General features: G+C 45.7%; 1 protein-coding gene and 1 pseudogene across 3 annotated transcripts in view; both read left to right on the plus strand.

Annotated features, from left to right (window-relative positions):
- The window catches only part of CDH18 (cadherin 18), a 181570-nt gene that overhangs the window by 33782 nt on the left and 123054 nt on the right, over positions 1-24734 (plus strand). For all 3 annotated transcript variants that reach the window (XM_066625975.1, XM_066625976.1, XM_066625977.1), the window contains exon 2: positions 18930-19224. In XM_066625975.1, coding sequence (XP_066482072.1) covers positions 18930-19224 — 295 coding nt within the window. The remainder of the gene's footprint in view (positions 1-18929; positions 19225-24734) is intronic.
- Positions 7204-7322, plus strand: LOC136650127 (5S ribosomal RNA; annotated as a pseudogene).

Here is a 24734-nt window from a genome sequence, read left to right on the forward strand (position 1 = left end):
CGCCGGGCTCCCCGCACCCCCGGGAGGCTGTAGGGGCTTGGGTACGCATACCCAAGCCCCTGCAGCCCCCCTGAGCGGCACGATCCTGGGGATCGCGCCGCTGCCTCCTCCCTGCCTCCAGGCTGCCCCCGCCCCTTAAGGGGGCAGGGGCCAGGGTCTGCAGGCTGGGGCATCGCGATGCCCCAGTTTGAAAAGCCCTGAGGTAAGGGAATTTTTGTTCCCTTTTTTCGAGGCTACATTGCAGCTGCATCGGTGCTGGAAAGTTGGATAGGATTGGGCCCTAAACCAAATTACTGAGCAGCAAATCTTGGTAGGACTGCCACCACTGTGAATACACCAGTGCCAGCTCAGGACTCTGGCAGCCCGTTCCTATCCAAACTTTCATGGGAGTAAGCCCCATGACTCTAATGGGGTTTACTTCTGAGAAGACATGCATAGGATTGTGCTCTGTGGCACTACAGCAGCAGTTTTCAAACTCTCTGGGAGTTTGAAAACCACTGTAAGTCCTTGCGGGGGCGGGTGGAGGCAGCGGGGGCAGGGGGAAGGCAGCAGCGCGATCCCCAGGATGGCACAGCTCAGGGGGCTGCAGGGGCTTGGGTGCATTTACCAGAGCCTCCTGCAGCCTCCGCAGGGCTCCCTGAAGCTGCAAAATTGAAACTGAAGCGATTGCGCTCCACTTCCGATTTAGTGGAAGTGGAGCGCGATCACTCCACTTTCACTTCTAAAGCATTGGGGAGCCCTGCAGGCAGCCGCATAGGGCTCCCCACACCCCCAGGAGGCTGCAGGAGGCTCTGGTAAGTGTACCCAAGCCCCTGCAGCCCCCTGAGCTACGCGATTCTGGGGATCACACTGCTGCCTCCTCCTCCCTGCCTCCTGGTTGCCCCTGCCGCTTAATGAGAAAGAGACCAGGGTCCACAGGCTGGGGCGTTGCAGTGCCCCAGTTTGAAAAGCCCTACGCTACAGGCTTATACCAATCCTTGCAAGTCTTGGGCTCCCTCCAACTCAGGGATCCAGATCTCAAAGCTCTGGACTGTAACTGAAACATTTCTTGGTAGATGAACCAAGCGGCTAGACTAGATAGCTATCTCCCGCTCCACTCTGTGATTGGCTACCTAGTCCCCCTGGGCACTGAGGAACAGGTAGCACATTCCTTTCTCAGTTTATTACCTCGTTCCCCACCCAGCTGCAAAGAAGCAGTACACCTCTCAAAATGGGGTCAAACTTGGACCTAGCTTGTACCTGTTCATGACAGGTTTATCTTCCAGTGTTCCCAGATTTCTTGGGAATAGCAAATCTTAACATGGATCTCCCATGTGAGCAGAGAGTAGACTGCCCCTCACCTTAAAAACAATTTTAAGACAGCCCTCCTCCCCTGTTGTACATAACAGCGATCCCAAAAGAAGCATTTGTCTCGTCCCACCTGTGATGTGAGGATGAAAAAAAAAAAGATTTTTTGTTGTTGTCAATTGCTTGACATGTGAAGATTTATGACTGCAAAGCGTTGTGCGTGTTTCAGATTTATACCTGATTATAGCTTCTGACAGCAGCATTTTCTGCTGAAGCAAACAGCACTAACATTTAGCATTCTCTAAAATATGTGTCACTCAGTAAGTGGCTCAGGGGTGCCAACTCGTTTCATCCAGCGATTCATATATAAAGAGCATTCATGGCACCTGCCGAGTGCCAGAAGTGACATCATTAAACTGAAAATGATGTCATTAAACAGGTGATGGCCAGAAATAAGCACTTTATTTTCAGATAGACTCTCATTGTCTGCAAATACAGAAGAAAAAAATGTGCAAATCTTGATCATATTTTCAAGATACGGAAGTCACGCGGGCCACCCTTTCAGCTGTGCTACTTCTGCCATCACTTCATGGTTCAGCAGCATCTCCCACTCCACTTGGTCTGTCTCTTTGCCCATAGTGCCCACATTCATTTGCCTTCTGAAGCCTCCTTCCATCTCACCCTCCCAGAGCCCTGGCAGAAGCAGCAATGTTGAATGGGCGGTGCTAGAAGAGCCCAGTTATCCTGTGAGTTGAATAAACAGCTTCTACACATTGTTTGCTTGACACCCCTGCAATCTCTCTTAAAATTGTGTGTTTGTTGTGGAGAATTTCAGTTGTCATGCCATTATCCTATCAAATTGCCCAATAACACTGAAGGTGCTTAATTTCATATTATACCTCTTCTGTCTTGCATTGTGAAGCAACATAATCCTCTGCTGCTGGAAGATTCATTAATGGGTTCTCTGGGAGGTAAAAATCACTGAAACATAGATGATAGATGACATCCTTACAAGTGTCTGAGATGATGCTGAGGCTCACACAAAGGAGAAGGAAGATCTGATTCTCTAAGTGCCTGTAATTAATTTCTCATGTTTCATATACTCCAGCACTCTGTTCTAGGAGAAGGGTCAAATGACAACTAGTTGTAGAACAGCTCTTCAGAGATTTCAAGGATTCTTCCAGCTACATCCATTGAGAAAGAAAAAAAATGTGGAGGAGAACAGAACTTGCTGATCTTCGATACTTTTGAATTCCAGAAGTGCTCTTTGTATCATGAAAATACAGTCAGCCCATATCTTACACACGGTAACCCCACACAGATTCAAGTATACATGTTCAGCCACCCCCCAAAACAGAGAAAGCAATAGTTTAAATCTGTGGTTTTCAAACTCTCAGGGAGTTTGAAGACTGCGGTAAGTCCTTGTAGGGGAGGGGAGAAAGGTAGTGGGGGCGGAGGGAAGGCAGCAACACAATCCCCAGGATCCCATTGCTAAGGGGGCTGCAGGGACTGGAATGCACTCACCAGTCCCTGCAGCAGCCTGTCGGGGGTGTGGGGAGCCCTGTGCGAGCTTCTGCAGGGCTCCCCAGCCTTCTAAAAATGAAAGCAGAGCGATTGCGCTCCACTTCCGGTTTTGCACTTTCACTTTTGGACAGGCTGCTGCAGGGACTGCTGAGTGCGTCCCAGTCCCTGCAGTCCCCAAGGGGGCAGAGGCCAGGGCTGTCAGGCTGGGGTGTCGTGACGACCCAGTTTGAATAGCTCTGATTTAAATAGTCCAGGTGATTGTGCCAGCCATTTCACTTAGACCGGAGCAAGCATGAAACAGGGCAATGACAGGACAAGTCTATGTATGTCTATTTCATTGTGTTCAATGGGGCCTACTTCCAGGAATGTGTGTATGGGATTGCAGGCTGAACCTGCTGTTCCCTCAGTCCCTGTGCAGCTCTTGTACTGTGCTTTTTGTTCTTTAAGAGCCAGAATGGTGTTCTGAAGCTGGAACATTCATGTTTAAATGCCCGCTCAGCCATAAATCTTCCTGTGTGACCTTGGACCAGTCACTATCTCTCAACCTCACCTACCTCACAGGGTTGTTGTGAAGGAGGGGAGGAACTAAGTGCACCACCCTGAGCTCCTGAGAAGAAGGGTGGTATTAAAATGTGAAAAATAGTCTGTGTTTGTTGGCTTTAAGGAAGTTTTTATTGTACCTGATTTTGGCTTTTGTTAGGTAAGAACCTGGGTATGTTCTACTTCTGAGCAGTGTGCTTATGAGTTTTTCTGGGGCATTTGGCTTGATCTTTCTGGTGTGACAGGCTAGGCAAATTGTGATCTAATTCAGCTCAGCAATTTACACGTTCCTATATTGTCAGTTGAGTGGATATAATTATGTCAGTTTGCATGTTTGCTTCCATTTCTGTTTTCCTGACACCCCGTGATTATCATCTTGTCAATGACATGTGGCTAGATGCTTTTCCTCACTCAGCAAACTGAATTGAGCTTACAACAAGAACCCTGAAACGTATGTGTGTGTGTGTGTGTGTGTAATTCAACCAACTAGAAATGAACTGAATGCATTTTCTTCCTTATTGTGCCTGACACTAAGTAAGCCTGGCCTTGAATTTTGGAAAATTGGACTGCTGCCCTATTTTGTCTCAGGCTGAGAACCAATCAGCCTTGGGGCCCAAGTAAAGATGCTAGCTATAAAGCCTAAGTGGTCTGAGCCCATGTGTGTTGATGTTTTAAGATCCGTGGGAGGCTGCTTGCTTCAGATGCTGTCTTTGTTTGCAAGAAAAGCTTCAACTTTTAGGGTTTCCTCCGCAAGATACCCTTCAGTGCCCCATCCTTCCTCCACCTTTCTCCCATCACTGAGGGAGAGGTAGTGGCAGTTGCTCCTCTGTTGCCACCAGTCACATCAGCACTGCTGCTTGGTGAGTGGGCAAACAATTAGTGACCATGTTAAGAAGTGCCAAGGTGAGGTGCTCACCCTCTCCTGTAGAGCAGACCTGAAGGAGGAGAACCCATCACCATGGAGGGAAAACCATTGTAGGGGTAGGTGTTGCTGCATACTGCTTCTCCTCAGCAGTGGAAGGTAAGGGTCAGTTTGATAGGCCCTGCTCAGGGTGCTGGAGGCTTCACCACTGTTATCCCCTGCTGGTGGCCCTTATCAGTAAGATTTCAAAATCCGGAACTGTGGTTTCGAAGTTTCAAGGCTGTGGTGCCACTACTGAGAAAGCTTTCTCACTAGTGGCACCTCAGCCTTGAAACTTCGAAACCACAGTTGCACAGTGCATTATCATTACATTTCACAGCTGCACTTTTTGTTTATAAAATAGGACTAGGAGGGCATTATTTCCAACAGAGAAGCAGTGGGTGTTAGGGGGAGGCATTTGGCTTAACCCTTTACATTCTAGATACGAATCCACCAGTCCTCCTTTTTCCTCCTTGCAGATCTGTGTTTTTATCACAAACAGGGTCCTGGAAACCTGGACTGGAAAACTTGCCTTTCTAGTCCCACCTCACAAAGGAGTTGGAATTTTTAGGCATGCAGTGGAAGCTGAACATGCAGTTCTACGCATTGAGGCCTGTCTAGCCTTCTTGCTGGATCCAAAATATGTATAGGGGGGCCCCCAATTTGTGGATCCCGTATCTATGGTTTCACTTAACTGTGGATACGGGAAGGCCCCCTGCACCCTCCAGAGATGAGGGGAACTGTGTGACATGAGGGAGCTGGGTAAGGGGAGGCACCATCCAGAGGTGAGGGGAGAGTCTTCTGAGTTCTGCATAGGCCGTGCACATCTTCCCAGAGCTTCTGTGGGCCTCAGATGGGCTATTTAGGCCAAAAAAGTCACTTCTGTTTTTTTTGTTGGGGGGGGGGGATAAAACCAGAAGTGACGTTATTATGCCTTTTAAAGGGATGGGGAAACCCTTAGGAGTTCCAGAACAGAACTCCTGTGGATACCAGGGTATGCCTGTAGCAGGGGGATCATTTCTCTCTCTCACACACACACAAACACACACAGTTTCAGTCCATACATGTCCTCAGTTCTTTGCATTATGTAAGTCAGTACAGCAACATGTATTTTCCCTGCAGTGCACGGAAAGAGATGCAGGAAGAGATGTGTGCATTGAAATGTGTCTGCATGGAGCTGACCGCCTTTTCTTTTCATCTGCTGGAGCCCCAAATAGATTTAAAACTGTGGGAATTTCTTGGCAGTATTGATGTTTTGCCTTTGGAGGATTTATCTGTATACCCTCTTGCTATGGAATCTTCCTCTGGTATATTAGTGCTGCTTTTTGCATGGGGAGCAGCTAAGTGGAACAAGTCACTGACTTCCTATATTTGCCTGTGGAAGTAAAAGCAAATAAAAAAACAGCTGGTTTGTCAGCGTGCCTGAAGTGGCTCAAATCAAGGACATCTGCATGAGCAGCCTGTGGGAGTGCTGGGCTGCTGACCCATTTGTTTCCTCCACAAATCCATGCACTCCACTGATGTCAGAGCTTTCACTGTCTGGGTTTCATGTAAAGAATTCAGTCCTTAAAGCTGCCAGTCGCGAGTTCACTCCACATTTTTAAGCATGTATTATTTTTGCTGGATACATTGTTGTCCTAGATCAGTGATTTTCGAACCACGTTCCCAAGAATTCTGGGGTTCTTTGATTTAAAGATCAGTAATTGTGGGCAGATTTCTCTCAAGGAGGCTTGTCTGTCACTCTGGATATTCTCTTGCAACCTACAGCCTCAGGAGAAATTTCAGTGCAGGACAGGATAGATACAAGGTAGTGGCAGTGCCCAACTGAACTGACCAGTAGGCCTCTGGGCACTGTTCCCTTTAAGCTGCACAGCTCAAAACCTGGCCAAGCCATGCACTGCACAGCCCAAAACTCAGCGTTCCTGGATGTCCACTGATGACATTTGTTGTCATCACTTTTGCATCTGGAAACACCGCCAAGCTTCTGCATTATATTCTGCTGGGGGAATTTAGCCTGTGGGATAGAAAATGTATCCTAGAATGTGCCTGAACACCTTCCACTAGGTGCATAGGCCCAGCAGCAGAGAAATATAGGAAGTGTTCCCAGAAAGTTTGAAAATAACTGTTCTAGTTGTATCGGCTTTTGTTTCCCTGCGCTATTGAGATTGGCACTTCATCTAAAGCCATAATTGTAACAAATTTTGTTTTAGTGCATGTATATGCTGGATACGTTTCTTCTGTCACTGAGCTCATGGTGTCTTTTGGATTCCCAGGTGATCATCTATCTAAGCACTGGCCAGAGTGAGCCATACTTGGCTTTAGCAAGGTTGCAGCATCACGTACCCTGAGATCGCACCCTGGAACTCTTCCTCAGGCATAACATCTAACGGGTTTAAAGGGAAGCCAAAACAGCTTTGATGTGAACAGCGACTTTTCCCTAGGGGTGGGAGAGTGGGAATGCAGGTCACCAGATCTTGCCAAAATTGAGTTGGGGGTTTGTTTCAAACACAAACTTGGGGGTTCTTCTTGGCAAAGCCTTCAAAGGAAGTCAAGAGAAATCCAATCAGTATTGCAATATTTTAAGCAAGGTTTTGCACCATGCAGGGCCACTGAGAAGAGTTATCAGGGGGTACAAAGTTTCTTTTGGGTCCCTTCTCTTCTCCATTGGATCATAATTTCATATGGTCGTTGGATCCTAATTTCTACGAATTATGTAGGCTTACACAAAATGTGAGTGCTAGTTTTCACACAATGTATGCAAACATTTTCTGAGATCCCAGGAAATTTCCAGTTCCCCTCCTTTGCCTCCTTGGCTTGCCTCATTTGGCTCCCTCTTTCTGACACAGGCCCAAGTACAGTGTGCCCCGTGCACCCCTTCTCATGGGCCCTGGCACCAAATTAGAGAAGGCTGCAGTGTCTGTCTGGGTTTGCCCCACAAACCAAGTGGATTTTGCATTAGAATTGTTACCCTGCACGTGCCCAATCTCCTCTGATCTTGGAAGCTAAGCAGGGTCAGGCCTGGTTAGTACTTGGATGGGAGACCGCCTGGGAATACTGGGTGCTGTAGGCTTATACCATAGTCTCTCGAGACTGAAGGTTGCCAACCATTTTTTGTGTGTTTTAAATTAGGCTGTTCATAAACTCCTTGAGATCTAACCACCAGTAGTTCTCATTTACCAGTACAGTTGGCCTTCCTTATCTGTGGGCTCAGGACCTGTGAATTTGACCCATCACAGATCAAGAGATCCTCACTGTACTTCCTAAACATGATAGAAGATTCTTCCAAATTATTCATGATAGGTTTTGGTATCCATGGGGGCTGTGTGTCTAGAAATGGATCTCCAGCAGGTACTGAGGTCTGACCTATATCTTAAAGAACTTAGCACAATAAGTACGAGTACTTGCATAATGTTCACTACTGGGGAAAATGTGTATTAAAGCAGACTGGTCATTTTTTCTTTTTGCGTATGCGTGTTCAGGGTATGAACTCTGCCCACAGCAGCACATATGTAGCCCTCCCCGCTTCACCTTGATGTGGTTTCTGGTTCTTTCCTGATGAGTTACAGCAGCACAGCACTGCAAAGGCAGGCCTGAGTGTGTGACCATGTGTGTGATGATCTGGGTGCTACCCAACCATGAAGCCAACTCAAGTCATTCCCTCAGGTAGCAGTTTGGTGGAAGGGGCACCCATCTCTGCCCGTCTACTTGCCTCCACTGCTCCTATTCCTCTTTGCACAACTAGGATTGGAAAAGCTAGAGGGAGGCAGAAGAGGAACTAGGGAGGGGAGGAGAGTGCTAAGGTGGAACATTGAAGAGAGGGAGGAGCAGAGGTTGGCACATCATCAGGTAAGAGGGAGCAGCATTTGGCATGCTGTATCAGGCATCAGGAAGACTTGGACCAGCCATGGGATGATGACTACAGCCATTCTTCTGTCCTGCTTCTGTCCAGCTATACCTACTGCTGCTTGTGCTCCATGCTGCACAGTGCCCACCCATGTTTACCTTTACATCCTGGTTATTCCCCCCCCTATGTTTTCCCACTTTGCAGCCCAAGTCACTTTAATAAAATGAACACTTCAGAATACTAGAACAGGAAAAAGAGAACAATACAGTAATTGGAGCCATTATCAGCACAGAAAGCAATACAGCTGGTACCCAGGCATTGCAAAGCCAACAGTTGGAGCCCTACCAAGAAAGAAGGTCTTACAGTCCTGCCAGAAGGAAGGAGGGAGGAAGAGCTCTGCATCTCAGCTGGAAAGTGCTCCAAAGTCTCAGGGCAATTACAGTCAAAGGCTCTGCTCCTGACAGCAGGCGATTTTCATTTGAGAAAGTAAAGTTATCTCAGCCAGGGCCCGATCTACACCTTGCAGTCGCAGGCAGCACAGGGGCTGATATAATATTTCACAGGAAACTTTGAAACATTTGGCTCCCTTTGCTCTTTGTACCCTGATGTTGTCCATCTTTGTACCTTGATGTTTTCCATCTTTTTCAACAACACAAGTAACTGACATTATTGATCGTTTGCCTCAGCCTCCCTCCTTTTGGTGTGATTTTGAAACCTCGTGCTTGTGTGTGCTTGCTCCGTTATTATTCAGGCTCCCTTAAACTATGAGGAATGGATGGACTTTAAATGAGTACATTTTGCCACAGAAACTGATACTTTTTTGACATTGTGTTAGACTCTAAAGCAAATACTATCTCAACTGCTGTTGGTTTTTATTCCTAGACAATTTCTGTCGAATCATTTGCTGTGCTCTCAAAAAGCTCATTCTCCAGATGGGTGAAGCAGTTCTGTTGTTTGTTTGTTTTCATTTGTCAGTCTAGTTGGGGGGAAATGGTTTCTTCTCACTTTAGAGCCACCATTACAGTTAAAAGAAAGAGATTGCCTGTGAGATTGCCCACCTCTGAATTATATATTTCATTAAAAACTGTTTTTGTAGTTGGAGAGCCATAGTTGGGAGAGGTTCTTGGGGCTAGAAGGGAAAGAGAAATTGTTTTGCTGCTGGAAGACCACTGGGCCGTCAGGGGGCTGCTGAGCTCTGCTGAAAAGGGGAAAAAAGTACAAAGTTGTTTTGGGCTGAGGTGCTGTCATTTGGGATTCGAGATAAATGTACGTAGCTGGGGACCAGGGAAACTCCAACTTCCCCTCCACCTCCATACAAGTGGATGCACATATTTTGGTTTGCGTACATGTTGAGTGTGGACACTGCTAAGTCACAGGTCAACCTAGAAATGGGGGAAAAAGCTAAGGAGAGCAAGTGGAGGCAATGGGAACTGTGCTGCCTAGCATATAGGTCGACCTCAAAAGCAGAGCATAGCCAGCCATGGCAAAGAGAACCAGGAATGAGCCAGTCACTGGCATTACTAGGGGGATGCGGGGGGTGCGGGCTGCAACAGGTGACGCGCCGGGGGGTGACGCGCCTGGGGGAGGACATGCTAACATTGCAGCTTCAGGAGCTACCATGTCATGTCACACATGTCATGCCCCATTGGATGTGGAATGGCTAGCAGAGTGCAGTGCAAAAAACAGAATTGAAATCCCTCCTTTCGTTCAAAAGGTATGGCCAAAAAACCGGAAGGAAAAAATGCATTTAGCTCTATGAAAAGTGAAAGTGAGCCGTATCGTGTGTAGGTGTACTTGCCATAGTCCATTGGAAAGGGCAGGCTGAGAGGAATCCAACGACACCACAATGGTCCCGATCCAATGAATGCAGCCCCCCAAAACCACTGGAGAAGTTCCCCCCTCCTAGCTGCGAGTCTGAGCCAGAAACAAAGTCACGTGGTCACGTTTACTCGCAAGTAGGCAGACTTGCCTTAATCAAGGCAGGCTGAGAGGCTCCAAGGTTGTCCTAATCCTGTGCGTGCAGCCCCAAAAACACCGGAGAAAGAGGTTCCTCCCTCCCAGCTACCTCCCTCCCAGTCTATGGAGCCCTATAGAAAGCAAAGCAGCCTCACAGTCGCGTTTACCTGCGAGTAGGCAGACGTGCCTTGGCTGGTGGTCAGGCCAGGCAAAGGGGAATGTGAGTACACCAGAAGGGTCCTGATCTGATGGAGCTGCTCCAGAAGGCAGCCTCTCCCCCCCTAAAAAGAACCAAAAAGAGGCTTGAATGGTAAGGGGAAACTTTTCTATTTTGCACTTGTGAAGCCAGGTGGGTCTTTATCTTGATATGCCTGAAATAGAAGAACTTAAAACTGGGCACTGGGAGGGCTGAAGAGCTCACTGATTCTTTTTCGGGGGTTTTTATTATAGGCAGACTACAGAGTAAGCTCCATTGACCACTGTGGGACTGACTTCAGAGTAGACATGCATAGGATTGGGCTCACAGGCTGCAATCCTATCCACACTTTCCTGAGAGTAAGCCCCATTGACCACAATAGGACTTATTTCGGAGTAAATTCACTTGGTGGAACAGGACTGGCTCCCCCTTATTTAATTATTTTATTTTAATTTAATTATTTATAATTATTTATTTTAATTTGCTTGATGATGTCACTTCTGACCATGACATCACTTCCCATGGGTCCTGGACAGATTGTCATTCTAAAAAGTGAGTCCTGGTGCTAAAAGTTTGAGAACTGCTGCAATAAGTTGTTAGTAAGTTGACACAAGGTGTGTGTGTGTGTGTGTGTGTGTGTGAGAGAGAGAGAGAGAGAGACTCTACAAGTTTTCAAAATCACTAAAATCAGAATTTGGAGGAATAAGACCATCATGTTATATATCAATCAATGTGTAATTTCATGCAGAATGCAATGAAACAAACCACATTGAAATATCTGTGTTATAACAAAAGCTACAGCCAAAAAACCGGTGGGTGCGAGGTGGTGGTACATCACCACGCCCACCTGGGGCATTGCCCCGCCCACTACTTGGGGTGATGCACAGGCCTCTCGCATCGGGTGACGCAAATCCTAGTGACACCACTGGAGCCAGTGGGATTGCTAGCCTGCGCTTTAAGGTCTGAACATGAGTGGGTTTTCCTCTTCCCCATGCTCAGCTAAAGGCCGCAGGTTTTGCTCCGCTGGCTTGACTCATGGAGGAGGGTGAGGCCAGGTTGTCCAGGACAGCCACAGACTCTCCAAATCAGCTTTATCCTTGTCAAGATTAACAGGGCTGCAATCTGCCTCTCCAAGGAGTATCACTTATAAGTGGCTGTGTCTTGTGAGGAGAATTGAGGCAGAACCTGGAGACTGATAGCTGCCTATCTTCTCAGTAGCATGCTGGATTCTCATTATATACTATTTATCTTATTTAGTGGAGCATGCCTTGTATCTTTCTGCTGCTGTTTCAGTACATTAGCATTTTTATAAAATTCTACGCTATGTCTGCTGTACACGAGTAGTGCAAGAAGCCAGCTTGATTTCATTTGTGAAATGAACAGCAAATGCTTGCTGTTTCACACATGATCCCCTACAGCAATGGTATTCAAACTGGGGTGTCGTGATGCTCCAGCCTGTGAGTTTTGGCCTCTGCCCCGTTAAGGGGCGGGGGTAGCCAGGAGACAGGGGGAAGGCAGCGGCGCGATCCACAGGATCACACCGCTCAGGGGGGCTGCAGGGGCTTGGGTGCACTTGCCCAAGCCTCCTGCAGCTTCCCGGGGGTGCAGGGAGCCCTGTGCAACCTTCGGCAGGGCTCCCCAAGTCAGGAAAAGGGAAAACGGAGCGATCGCGCTCCGCTCCGCAAAACCGGAAGCAGAGCACGATCGCTCCGCTTTCCCTTCTGACGGGGCTGCAGGGACTGGAGGGTGCACCCCAGTCCCTGCAGCCCCCTGAGCAAAGCAGTCCTGGGGATTGCGTGGCTGACTTCCCCCTGCCCCTGCTGCCTCCCCCCCACCCCCGTAAAGACTTACTGCGGGTTTCAAACTCCTAGAGAGTGTGAAAACCGCGGCCCTACAGCCTTCTCTTCCTTTTCTGTCTGCATTTTTGGCATGCTGATGCATCCGATCGCTAGGAGTCATGCTTACATAGCCAGGGATTGAAGCTGGCCTGAATGTGCCTGTCTGAATTCTTGTTCTTTGCAGCTAATCCCTTCTTTTGTTCAGTATAAACCTATGTTAGCGATGCCATATGGCAGGAGATCAATGACCTGCAGTAACCATGGAATTTCTGCTTCTTGAGCGAGTGGGGTTAGGGCATGTTTGGCAAGGCATGTGAGTGTGGAGGTAGCACACCGGGTGACCCGCCTAGCCGCAGTCTGATGACTTGAAGGATGCTGAACTGTTCTCATGGGTAGAATGCTGTGTTCCCCCCCTCCCCCCCACACACACTTGTGCACTGCTTAAAAATGAGCAAATGGAATCAAATGGGATAAGGATGAAAGGAAAATGGAAATGATGCTGGTAAAAGATGTTGCTTAAATCAGACCCATACCACTTGTGAACCAGAAGGCGGATTGTAGCTTTACAAATATATGACACCACTTTATACTGAGTAAGGTCATTCGGCCATCTGGCTCAGAATTGTTTGCAATGACTGATAGTAGCTCTTCAGAGCTTCGGAAAAGGCTCTTTCTCAGCCTTGCTTTGAGATGCCAGGATTGCACCCATGGCCTTCTGCATGCTCCATCACTGACCTGTAGTGCTTCCCATTATGACCCATCAGCCATAACATTGAGACCTGCTGGATATTTGACTCCCCAAGTCATTCATTCATGTGTTAGCAGTCCTAGACAGACAACCAAAGCAGGAACTTTATTGTGCCCCTGGCGGACTGCCGTCTGTGCCTGGTGCGTGACTTTTAGCTCAGTGGTTCATAAGCCATGCAGATCTGCTGGTGAGCATGGCTGATAGGCTACATTTGGTTGCAGGCCTGAATTAAATCTGCTCTCTGTTTCTCTCTCAAGGCCAGGCAGTAATTTCCTCAGAGCTCCCGGAGAGTTCCCCCCCCTCCTGTTTATTCTATATATTGGTTCACATTCATTTCCCAAGCCGCTTCAGCTTTCCTGCTCTTAGCATTATGCGCCAGCCCTTTCCACCGGGACATCGGCACGCACATTAGTCACAATGCAGACTGTGGGATTTAATTGCCTCAGATGCAACTTAGTCTTGCAAAACTAATCTGGCTTTAGCCAGATTAACCTGTTTACATTAATATCTAAAGCCCTGCGGAATTGAATGGCGGCGTTATTTCTTGCACTTTAGCCATGTCTCTTTGTTCCGGTTGGATTCTGAGGAAATTAGAAATTAGCCTCACTACATAACAACAGAAGCACTGCAATTGGGGGTGGTGTGAAATGGTGGTGGTGTTGTTGTTGTTGTTACTGAGGTGATTAATTCAGCAAAGTGGGTGCTCTCATCTTTAATGTGTGAATTTAGGAAGGCAGATAAAGCCCATTCCCTGCAAATGCACAATGCTAGGCTTTTAAATGATGCAGCAAGGTGCATAATAATCAATACATCCGCTGATAGTTTAGACTACTGACTGGGTTCTTTATAACCTCACTATAATGGACATATAGTCCTTTTCACTGTCAGTTGGGGCCATGTGTGACAGCTGGGCCCTGTGCGTACCCAGTTCATGTGCCATAGACATGCACAGGAGACATTCCAGATGGAATATGCGCCAACTCATTCTCTGAAAGTTAAACTGTAGCAGGAGCAGATGCATCCAATGCCGACACCCATTCTGACAGTTTCAGTTTCAGATAGGAAATCTGAGCAAGTGAAAAGAGTGAACAAGTGAAATGGGGAAGGAGCAAAAATAACAGGTCAAAAGTAGCTTTTTAGGGGGTCATTTGGTGATAGTCTCAATCCATGTCAACGTCAGCAAGTTTGGAACAAGGTATAAAATGGAGATTGCAGTGAGGAGCATGGCTCTGCTGAGGAGTCTGGAGATGGCTTTCTGAGTGTCCCTGGGTGAGTGTTGGCACAAACCTATGGTGCCTCTGTGCAGGGGGAGCAAGCGCTCTGTCAGCGCAGACTGTTGCAAACACGCCATAAAACACATTGTGACAACACTGGAGTTGGTAGTGCTGGTGGGAAGGCCTGTCCTGCTGGCGCCAGAGCAGGTAAGCTCCATGCTGAGCAGTGCAGGGGTGGTGGGAGGGTGGGGAGGCCGAGGAACAGGGCAGTGTGAGGGTGGGGTGGGTGAATCGTGTCCTGTGAGGGGGCGGGAGTGGTGACACTGGAGTATGTTGTATCCTGTCCCCCTTTCCAGGCCATGTTTACAGACAAGGATCCACTCAGACTTGCAGCAGTGAAATAGCAGGTGCAGGTCCAAGTAGACCAACTGCCACATCTTGGGCTTTCCCCAAGGCAAGCGGACAAATGCCCCCTTACCTCAAGAAACCTCCCAACTGCAAAATTCCCCTACAGGATATCGCACAAGCCACGGTGGCCCCGCTGCATCGGCACAGGGGAATTTTGATAGGATTGGACTGTAAGAGACCTGGGTCATCTTGGGGATGTGCCATCATTATGTATTATGGGATATGGTGCCTACCACCTCACTGAACTGTAAATGTACTTCACATAAGGATGTAAAACTGTGTTCTCCAAGTTTAAATCTGGCAGATTACCTGTGGGCTTATACTAGCTGAAAGTAAGCTTCTTGTCTCTCTTCTGTAATTTGAAATGTACCTGTGGTGGATTTCTTTTGTTTTATTTCCAAGGTATTCCTCAGAAGGAATTTTCACAAAAATATAAAGAAACTATAGGCCATAACCTAGGCGGTGAATCCTGATTAAGCACCACTGAAAATTAAATACAAATTACTTGTGACTAAGGCTGCATGCTATATATACTTACCTGAAGTAAGGGAACACAGTGGGACCCACTTTCAAGTAAACATGTGACTTTGTTACATCAATTTCAATGAGGCTTGTTGACCTTTTGAAAGATACATCTCATTAGCTTCACCTATAGAAACTTACCTGTATTTTGTTACATTAAGAACCATTTCATTTCATGAATCCCCCAATGATGAAAGAAAATACCAGCAAGCAGCTAATTGGACCCAAGGAAGAAAAACATGAACTTTCTGTAAAATACAAAGAGCTGTCAGTTTCATTTCTCTTCTCTGGGTTAGTCATGCTCTTAAAAAAGGGCCAGTTAAAGATGGAAGAGCCATCATAAATCATTCTGAAGTCAAACTGTTATTAGAGATGGCAAAAATTGAAGCCCTCCAAGCTGATAAAAGGGGACATCTCAGGTTTTATTTTCTTGGAAGCTATTATTTTCAATTTCTTCTCTTCCAGACCAGGTAATATTTCCAACAAATAAAGTACAAGGCAGACTTTTCGTGCGTGTGTCTTTAGCAATGGGTTCTCTGATAAGTCGTCTGTGTAATGACACTCAAGTCTCATAAAAAAAAAAAGATCCTATTAATACTGTATTCTCTGCAATTACCAAGATTGCTTGGGACCTCAGGGCAATGGTAGGTCTCCTGCCCCACTCTTTTATAGTTTGATTGGTTGCAGCCACTACCACCAGTTCTTCGCATTTGAGGTAAATGTGACTGGGTGGGCTTCCCAAAAGACTTGAGCCTTTGGTCAGTGTCTGACTTGACTGACCCTTAACATCAATCCTGCTTAGATCCCTGAATAAACAGCTTTTTAAAGTGATGGAATTTTTGACCAGTTAACCCCTTTAGGGGTGTCCTAAAGAGTGTCCTTGCATATACCCAGCAGGATTTTTTCCCCTCTTCAAAAAAGAGTGCCCAATATTGTATCACAATCTGCTTTTGAATTATTTTTGAAGTTTTCATACAGGTTCTTTGTGCAGTTTAAGGGGCTCCTGTTCATGAAGCCCAAAACCGCTTTGGAAAAGGAGAAATAAAAAGGAGAATGCTGACAAAATAGGAAATGATGGGAAAACCCCAAGTATAAAAAAAATACTCAGATGTGTCCTGCCTAGACATAATTTCAGCTGGAAGTTCCTCTTTTTTTTTTTTTTTTTTTTTCTTAAAAACTCATGGGGTAGTGATCCCCATCCAAAACTGGGGCACACAGGAAGGGGGACTTTAATTTTTTCTCTATGCATTGTTTTTATTCCAACAAGCGCCCTGCTGAAGTGTGGCAATTTCACTTCAGGTGCACATCATTCCTCTAGAGAAGTGATTTTATTCAGATTAAACAAAGTGTTCAGGGCATAATGAACCTCCCAGCTCTGACTAAGTTTTCCACCTCCCATGGCTGTTCTTTAGACAAAAAGAGATGCTTTTGGTTGAAGGCAAACTTCAACAGTGCACATTTTTGTGTGGTGTTTGACCCTATAGTCTTACAATAAAGTGCAGGAGGCTTTATGCAGACTTTTTGATTCTCCTCTGCTAGATGTGAGAATGATTTCAATTTGTACCAACGGCTCTGGGAAGTGGGGTTGCCTCTGACATTTCAAGCAAGTGACATGTGAAACAATTTTGAAGCTCTTTCTCAAGGAGAAGTACCAGCAAATTTTCAAAGGAAACCAAGTGACTTTCTATACTGGACAACTGAGATATCTCAGGGAGTTTCTGCAATTCCCTCATTAAAACACACACACACACACACACACACACACACACACACACACACACACACACACACACACAAATGGCAGATTTATCAAATTGCAGATTAGGGCGTTTTTCTATCATGTTCCACTTCTGTTTCTCCTGTTTTGTTTGATATTCAGCCTGATGAAGAGTGCTGGACTCAAAAACTTACTCTCCACTTGGATATATTTTAGTCCTTATAAAGGTCTCGTCCTACTTTGGCTTTGAGATTCTCTTTCTAATTGGTTAAGTTCAAATGCTTAGCTTTAAATAAGCTTTTAGCTGATTGACACACAACCTTTTAAGCATGTCAGGAAACAGTCTGACTAGATCTCCATTGTTGCTTTGCAAGGGCAAAGAAGGTGGAATTAATTCATTGAGGTGAAAAAAAATATCACATCATCCTCCCTTTTCACTTCAGAATGTTAGCAGTAAGCTCATGGAAACTCCATGTGGCCTTAGTTATAATAGCAGGATGGATAGAAAATGTGAGAAGTGATTTCTATATGAGGACAAGTTTTAAAAAATTACAGTGTTTGATAATAGCAATACCTCAATACTTTGTCTTCTTTTCTATTTTACCTTAATTGAAATGTAAAATACTAACCATGGGATTCAGAGAAGGGCTTGAAAGTTTTTTTTTCTTTAATTGTGTAGAATCGAATCTTTGTTCAGAGCTAGGGTTCTGTCCTTAGAAATTCAAGAACAAAAAACAGAATATTTCACCGTAGCAACGTTTATCAAGGGAACAGCAGAGAGGTGCCTCCGGCACTTTTCCCCAGCAGCTGTTTTGCAACTAGAGTGTAAAAAAAAAAAATGAAAACAAGGAACTCTCAAGTTTTACAAACTATTGTATTATGTACCTGTCTTTTTTTAACCCTTTGCTGGTTTCACATTAACAGCTACTGGATCAATTTCAGCATAGAAAGTAGTAAACCACATCTAACTGGGCAAAGAGGTACCTTTCAAAGTGGTATCCTTTTGTATTTAGCAGGGGGAGACAACAGTCCCTCTTTGCACCAGCAGAGCATCTGGTGCTGGTTTCTCTTCTGCAGTTTTTGATAGATTGTGAGCCCTTTGGGGACTGGGAACCAATTGATTGGTTGATTGATTTTTACTATGTAAACTGTAAACTACTCCTGTTGAAAAGTGGTATATGTACTTAATAACAATCTAAATATTTTCTGCAAGGCTTTTCCCCCTTCACATGTCTTCCCCTGGGTCTTTAAAACATGCTATGGGGCAATGCTGCTTCCCTCCTTCATTGTCTTTCACCCCTTTCTTCCTAGACTAAGATTATGACGGCTAAAGAAACTGGATTTCTAGTGGTTTGACTAGTTTGAGTTGTTTGGTTTAGGAAGGCTTGTTCTCACACAGTTTGAAAATTTCACTCTTTAAGCAGTGCTAATGACTCATGGATTTTTCTTATCACAAACTTATGTTATAGTGAAAGCTTATGGTACATATTATTTAAATTCCAAAGTAGTTTTGGATTACCTCCCTTTGTTAGGACCAAGGAAAATATCACAAAGTAGTAGTAGTTTGCAAACTTCACCATAAGGCTTCTCCTAAAGGCTAGATCAGGGGTCTCCAAACCCTGGCCCAGGGGCCAGATGTGGCCCGTGGCCAGCCTCTATCCGACCCACGGCCAGCCGCTGATTCCTTGAGAGCCTCTGGCCCAGTTGACCAAACAACACAACCAGAGTTGTACTTGTTGTACTTGTGGGGTGGGGGAATGGGCGTTTGTTTAAGTGTGTGCTTTGTGCTTTGTTGATGTTTGGAGAAATCCTGGACATTTGAGCCCATTTATTCATTCATCTAAGTTCCATCTCTAATGTATTTATTTAAATTTTATATTTAATTTTTTTTCTGGTTCTCGACACTGTGCCAGATGTTTGATGTGGCCCTTTGGCCAAAAAGTTTAGAGACCCCTGGGCTAGATGTTAAGCCAAATAAGGGGACGGGGGATAAACAACGTTGGGCATGATGGAAAACCAAAGTCTATCATTTTTTGTCATGTGTCACTTTACCTCTTACCTTTCTCTCTCTCTTAACAACCAGCCTGTGGAATAGGTCTAGAAAGCTCCAAAGCTTGCTAACTACATTGATATTTCAGTTCATTCCAATAAATGCAGGACTCTACTTTAGATTTTATTTCTGATAGACCAGCACATATCTACTGATGTTTATTAAATATGTGTCTGTTTTACAGCTGCACTCCAATTCCGACAAAGGTGATGGATCAGTCAAGTACATTCTTACTGGAGAAGGGGCTGGGACTATATTTATTATTGATGACACAACAGGGGACATCCACTCAACCAAAAGTCTAGATCGAGAGAAGAAGACACACTATGTACTGCATGCCCAGGCCATTGACAGACGGACAAACAAGCCACTTGAGCCAGAATCAGAGTTTATTATCAAAGTACAAGACATCAATGACAATGCACCCAAATTTACAGATGGACCTTACATCGTGACTGTGCCAGAGATGTCTGATATGGGTAAGAAGAATTAATAATAATGTGGTCAGGTGACTGATCTATATCAACATTCCTGTCATTATGATGCATGTGGAGAGAGAACTTGTATATTGCAAGGACCCTTGAAGGCTGTTCTGAGTGAATGGCATTTACTGATGGGAGAGGAAGTAAAAGGATTCCATGATGGTCACCACTGGGGTGAACTTGATCAGTGAGACTTAACATGGTTGGCAACCTTCAGTCTCGAAAGACTATAGTATAAGCCTACAGCACTCGGTATTCCCAGGTGGTCTCCCATCCAAGTATTAACCAGGCCTGACCCTGCTTAGCTTCCGAGATCAGATGAGATCAGGCATGTGCAAATGAATGTATGAATCTGCCTAGTTCGATCCTGAGTTCTGTTTCTTTCTCATACTGGAATGTGATGTAGAATCTTGAGATCTGACTTTTATATATAGACCAGCAAAATGCTTGTTGTTATGATGAGTGCTGTATTCGCAGACAGTGGAGTTTCTGTTGGAATTATCCTTGCCTGATATCCAACTGACTATTGCCGTCACAATGTTGTTTCCAAGGGCAGCATTCTAATTTGTCCATAGGAGTAAATGTCTACTGTTCACTTACATAAATAGTAAACTGAAAGCCAAGAGGTGCACTGGTGTGATGGGAATTAAACTTGCTTCCTGTTTCTTCTGACACCAAACATTAAGAACCAAACCTGCTTCTGTCTTCTCCAGCTTGGCTTCTATTTCTTGCTTATATTTGGATGTGGCAGAAGGTTGGGAATGTGGAGTGGAATAGTGACAACTGGCTTATATATATATATATATATATATATATATATATATATATATAGAGAGAGAGAGAGAGAGAGAGAGAGAGAGAGAGAGAGAGAGAGAGAGAGAGAGAGAGAGAGAGAGATTGTGCATGCAGAAGTTGCCTAGTTATGGTTTTCACTAAATGATAAGTGGCATATGGAAGAAAAATAACAACCTTACATTTGCATGCTTTGCATCTTTGTTTAATTTCTGTATAATGTTCTCAATAGTTTATGTAAAAAAAAATGAGGGCAGGAAATAGAAAGCAATATATCAATATTGTTTCTTCATGGAGAGATTCTCAAATGCATTCCTAAGGTGACCCACCAAAATAACACTGATTTCGGAATTCTGTAACTGGTCCTATTCATTAACCTGGTCATGCTACCCTCTCAATCACACAGAACCTTAATAAACTTACTATACTAGCAAAATGTCTGCTACTGTGATGGGGAGTGCACTGAAAGTAAGGCTATGTATTATGGGGCATTACTGAGGAAAGGTAAAAAAAAAAAAAAAAACCTTAGTGACCTTGCTTGTTTTTGTCCTTCTCTCAGTAGGTCTCACCTATTGCAAGTCCAATTACTGCATTCATCTATTTCTAAAGTCCCCACCTTCATGCCAGTAGGATTGTAGCCAAAACAAGACTACTGTACCTTCAAAAAAATTGAGATTTCTGAGTATTCAATGAACTGTAGAAGTTTGAAACTATGAGAATGTCAACCAGAGGGGGCAAAAAGCCCCCAAATGCTTTGCTTCTTGGCGCATCCAAGGGTTAAAGGGAAAATAACTATAGAGGGCTAACTCTTTCTGCTGGTAGAGAGGCAGCCATGAGGAGGGAAAGAACTTTCTCTTTGACTGAAAGATCTGCAGTTGGTGGGATTGAGGACTGATTAGAAACACAAGTGCACAGAGACAGAGAAAGCAGAAAGACAAACCAGGAAGATTTGAACCAAAGAGAAAGAGAGTCAGAGGAAGGCAAAGGATCATAAATTCAGTTATCATATGCACATTTGCCTGGGAGCAAGTCCCATTGAACTCAGTGGGACTAGCTTCTGAATGAACATATGTAGGCTTATGCTGACATTGAACATGAACATGTAAGCGGGCTTTGGAGTCATATGTTGAGGTAGTCATAGAGGTGGAGAAGAAAAAAATTTCTTCAAGAAATAATTTTTGGTTTCTCAAGTCAGTCAGAAGTTGTTTTCTTAATACATACTGCTTATGGATTGGGGATATGTAGCGAGGATGTCATCAGGTCAGGAAAGTGTCCACAGCTCTCCTCATTAACTATATGGTTGTTGTTGCTACTGCTCACAGCAGCTGCTGTTGTTGCTGCTGTCTACACACACACACTTCATAACAGAGGGTCACCCCTGACAGCCTGTAGGAGATGAAACAAGACAGAGCGAGGAGCTTGGCAAATGAGTGATCTGGCAAGCCGGTGAGGTGTTAAACCTGTGAGTGGGAGGTGCAAGACAGAGAGCAAGCAGGTCGGCTCAGTCTGAACAGAGCTTGAGCGTCACCTAAAAGATAATGCTCAGAGTGAGGAGAAAGACCAGTCAGAGATTTACAGTCCAATCCTATCTGGGGTTTACATAGACGCATTTCCTGATCCATCAGCATAAGACGTGGACTGGAGGCAGGAGACCCACTCCACTGTTTGGCAGGCAGCGACCAACTAGGCAAATGACCAGAGGTTGTGCGCAGATGACAGCAGTCCAAGTAACCTCCTGTGAGTCAGTGGCAGGAGGAGAAGGATCACAGGAGCTGCTGTACATGCTGAGATCCTATCCACTCTTCCTGACTTGGACCTACCCCCATGAGCAGTGGCATAGCTAGGTCATTTGACACCCAAGGCCATACATTTTTGTCATCCCCCATATGACAACTTTAATTTGTCAGTAGGTAAGGGCTTCCACCAGGATGGGGAGCAAAATCAGGTGCCAGTTGGGTTGGCAGCTCAGGTCTTCCCAGCAGGTAGACAAATCCAGATGGGAGCCCAGATCTACCTGCCTAGCACAGGGTTCCAGAGGGTGTTGGAATGGGAGCCCAGGTCTACCAAGCAGGTAGATCTGGGCTCCAAGTCTGGATGGGAACCCAGGGCTACCTGCCTGGAAGAGGTGGCTCCAGAGAGTAGTCAGAATGGGAACCCAGGTCTACCTGGCAGATAGAGCTTGGCTTCAAGTCCAGATGAGAGCCCAGATCTATCCGTCCAGCAAACCTTGGCCACTGAGGCCCAAGTTCAACCAGGAGCCCAGGTCTACCCACCTGGTTGACCTGGGCTCTGGAGTTAAAGTAGTGCTCATGCCCCCCAATAAAAACACTGGATCCACACCTGGTGTCCCCCCCCCCAGGGTGTCACCTTGCTAACACCTTATTGGTTCCATGCTGTATCATAATAGTATCTCATTCAATCAGTCTCATTGGTTCATTCTGTGTTCAGGAAATTGTACTGAGTTCAGGAAATTGAAAAACGGCCACGGTGCCAGAAGATTGGAGGATAGCAAATGTCACGCCTATTTTTAAAAAGGGAAAGAGGGGGGACCCGGGAAACTATAGGCCGGTCAGCCTAACATCCATACCGGGTAAGATGGTGGAATGCCTCATCAAAGATAGGATCTCAAAACACATAGACGAACAGGCCTTGCTGAGGGAGAGTCAGCATGGCTTCTGTAAGGGTAAGTCTTGCCTCACAAACCTTATAGAATTCTTTGAAAAGGTCAACAGGCATGTGGATGCGGGAGAACCCGTGGACATTATATATCTGGACTTTCAGAAGGCGTTTGACACGGTCCCTCACTAAAGGCTACTGAAAAAACTCCACAGTCAGGGAATTAGAGGACAGGTCCTCTCGTGGATTGAGAACTGGTTGGAGGCCAGGAAGCAGAGAGTGGGTGTCAATGGGCAATTTTCACAATGGAGAGAGGTGAAAAGCGGTGTGCCCCAAGGATCTGTCCTGGGACCGGTGCTTTTCAACCTCTTCATAAATGACCTGGAGACAGGGTTGAGCAGTGAAGTGGCTAAGTTTGCAGACGACACCAAACTTTTCCGAGTGGTAAAGACCAGAAGTGATTGTGAGGAGCTCCAGAAGGATCTCTCCAGACTGGCAGAATGGGCAGCAAAATGGCAGATGCGCTTCAATGTCAGTAAGTGTAAAGTCATGCACATTGGGGCAAAAAATCAAAACTTTAGATATAGGCTGATGGGTTCTGAGCTGTCTGTGACAGATCAGGAGAGAGATCTTGGGGTGGTGGTGGACAGGTCGATGAAAGTATCGACCCAATGTGCGGCGGCAGTGAAGAAGGCCAATTCTATGCTTGGGATCATTAGGAAGGGTATTGAGAACAAAACGGCTAGTATTATAATGCCGTTGTACAAATCTATGGTAAGGCCACACCTGGAGTATTGTGTCCAGTTCTGGTCACCGCATCTCAAAAAAGACATAGTGGAAATGGAAAAGGTGCAAAAGAGAGCGACTAAGATGATTACGGGGCTGGGGCACCTTCCTTATGAGGAAAGGCTACGGCGTTTGGGCCTCTTCAGCCTAGAAAAGAGACGCTTGAGGGGGGACATGATTGAGACATACAAAATTATGCAGGGGATGGACAGAGTGGATAGGGAGATGCTCTTTACACTCTCACATAATACCAGAACCAGGGGACATCCACTAAAATTGAGTGTCGGGCGGGTTAGGACAGACAAAAGGAAATATTTCTTTACTCAGCGTGTGGTTGGTCTGTGGAACTCCTTGCCACAGGATGTGGTGCTGGCGTCTAGCCTAGACGCCTTTAAAAGGGGATTGGACAAGTTTCTGGAGGAAAAATCCATTATGGGGTACAAGCCATGATGCGTATGCGCAACCTCCTGATTTTAGAAATGGGTTATGTCAGAATGCCAGATGCAAGGGAGGGCACCAGGATGAGGTCTCTTGTTATCTGGTGTGCTCCCTGGGGCATTTGGTGGGCCGCTGTGAGATACAGGAAGCTGGACTAGATGGGCCTATGGCCTGATCCAGTGGGGCTGTTCTTATGTTCTTACGTACTTTTTGTTACATAAGACTGTTGCATTTTTGTTTTCTGGTTTTTTGGCCATAGCTTTTGACAGAATGGAGATGTTTCACTCTGGTTTGTTTCATTGCACTCTGTTGTCAGTATACATGCTTTCAGGGTCCGGGGAGTGTGGGGAGCCCCACGGAGCGCTTGCAGGGCTCCCTATGACTTCTAACTGGTGAAAGTTGCAAGCGCGACTAAACCGGAAATTCCACTTCCAGTTTAATTACGCTTGCAACTTTCACTATTTAAAAACCGCAGGGAGCCCTGCAAGCACTCTGTGGGGCTCCCCACACCCCCGAGACCCCATGAGTACATATGTTTAGTTTAAAAATAGTCCCCATTCCCTTTCAGGGGCGTGATCCTGGGGATCGCTTTGCTGCCCCCGGCAAGACTTACCCCAGAAGTAAATCTCCTGGGAAGTTTGAGAACCACTGGCCTATGAAGAGATAAGTAAAAAATATTTTACTTATCTCTCCTGGGCTGTCTGGTTCCTCCCACCCACCCATAGCATGCAGTGTGTGCTGTATTGCATGGTTTGGGCAGGTGAGGGGTATGGTTGGGCCTATCCCAATCCTAATAATCCTATTGGCCCTTTCTGTCACCTGATTCCTATGGAACAGAAGGCTTAAGTACCACCTGTCCATATGAGTTGACAACT

Source organism: Tiliqua scincoides, chromosome 4 (assembly GCF_035046505.1).
Source record: "Tiliqua scincoides isolate rTilSci1 chromosome 4, rTilSci1.hap2, whole genome shotgun sequence".
In the NCBI taxonomy this organism is placed as follows: Eukaryota; Metazoa; Chordata; class Lepidosauria; order Squamata; family Scincidae; genus Tiliqua; species Tiliqua scincoides.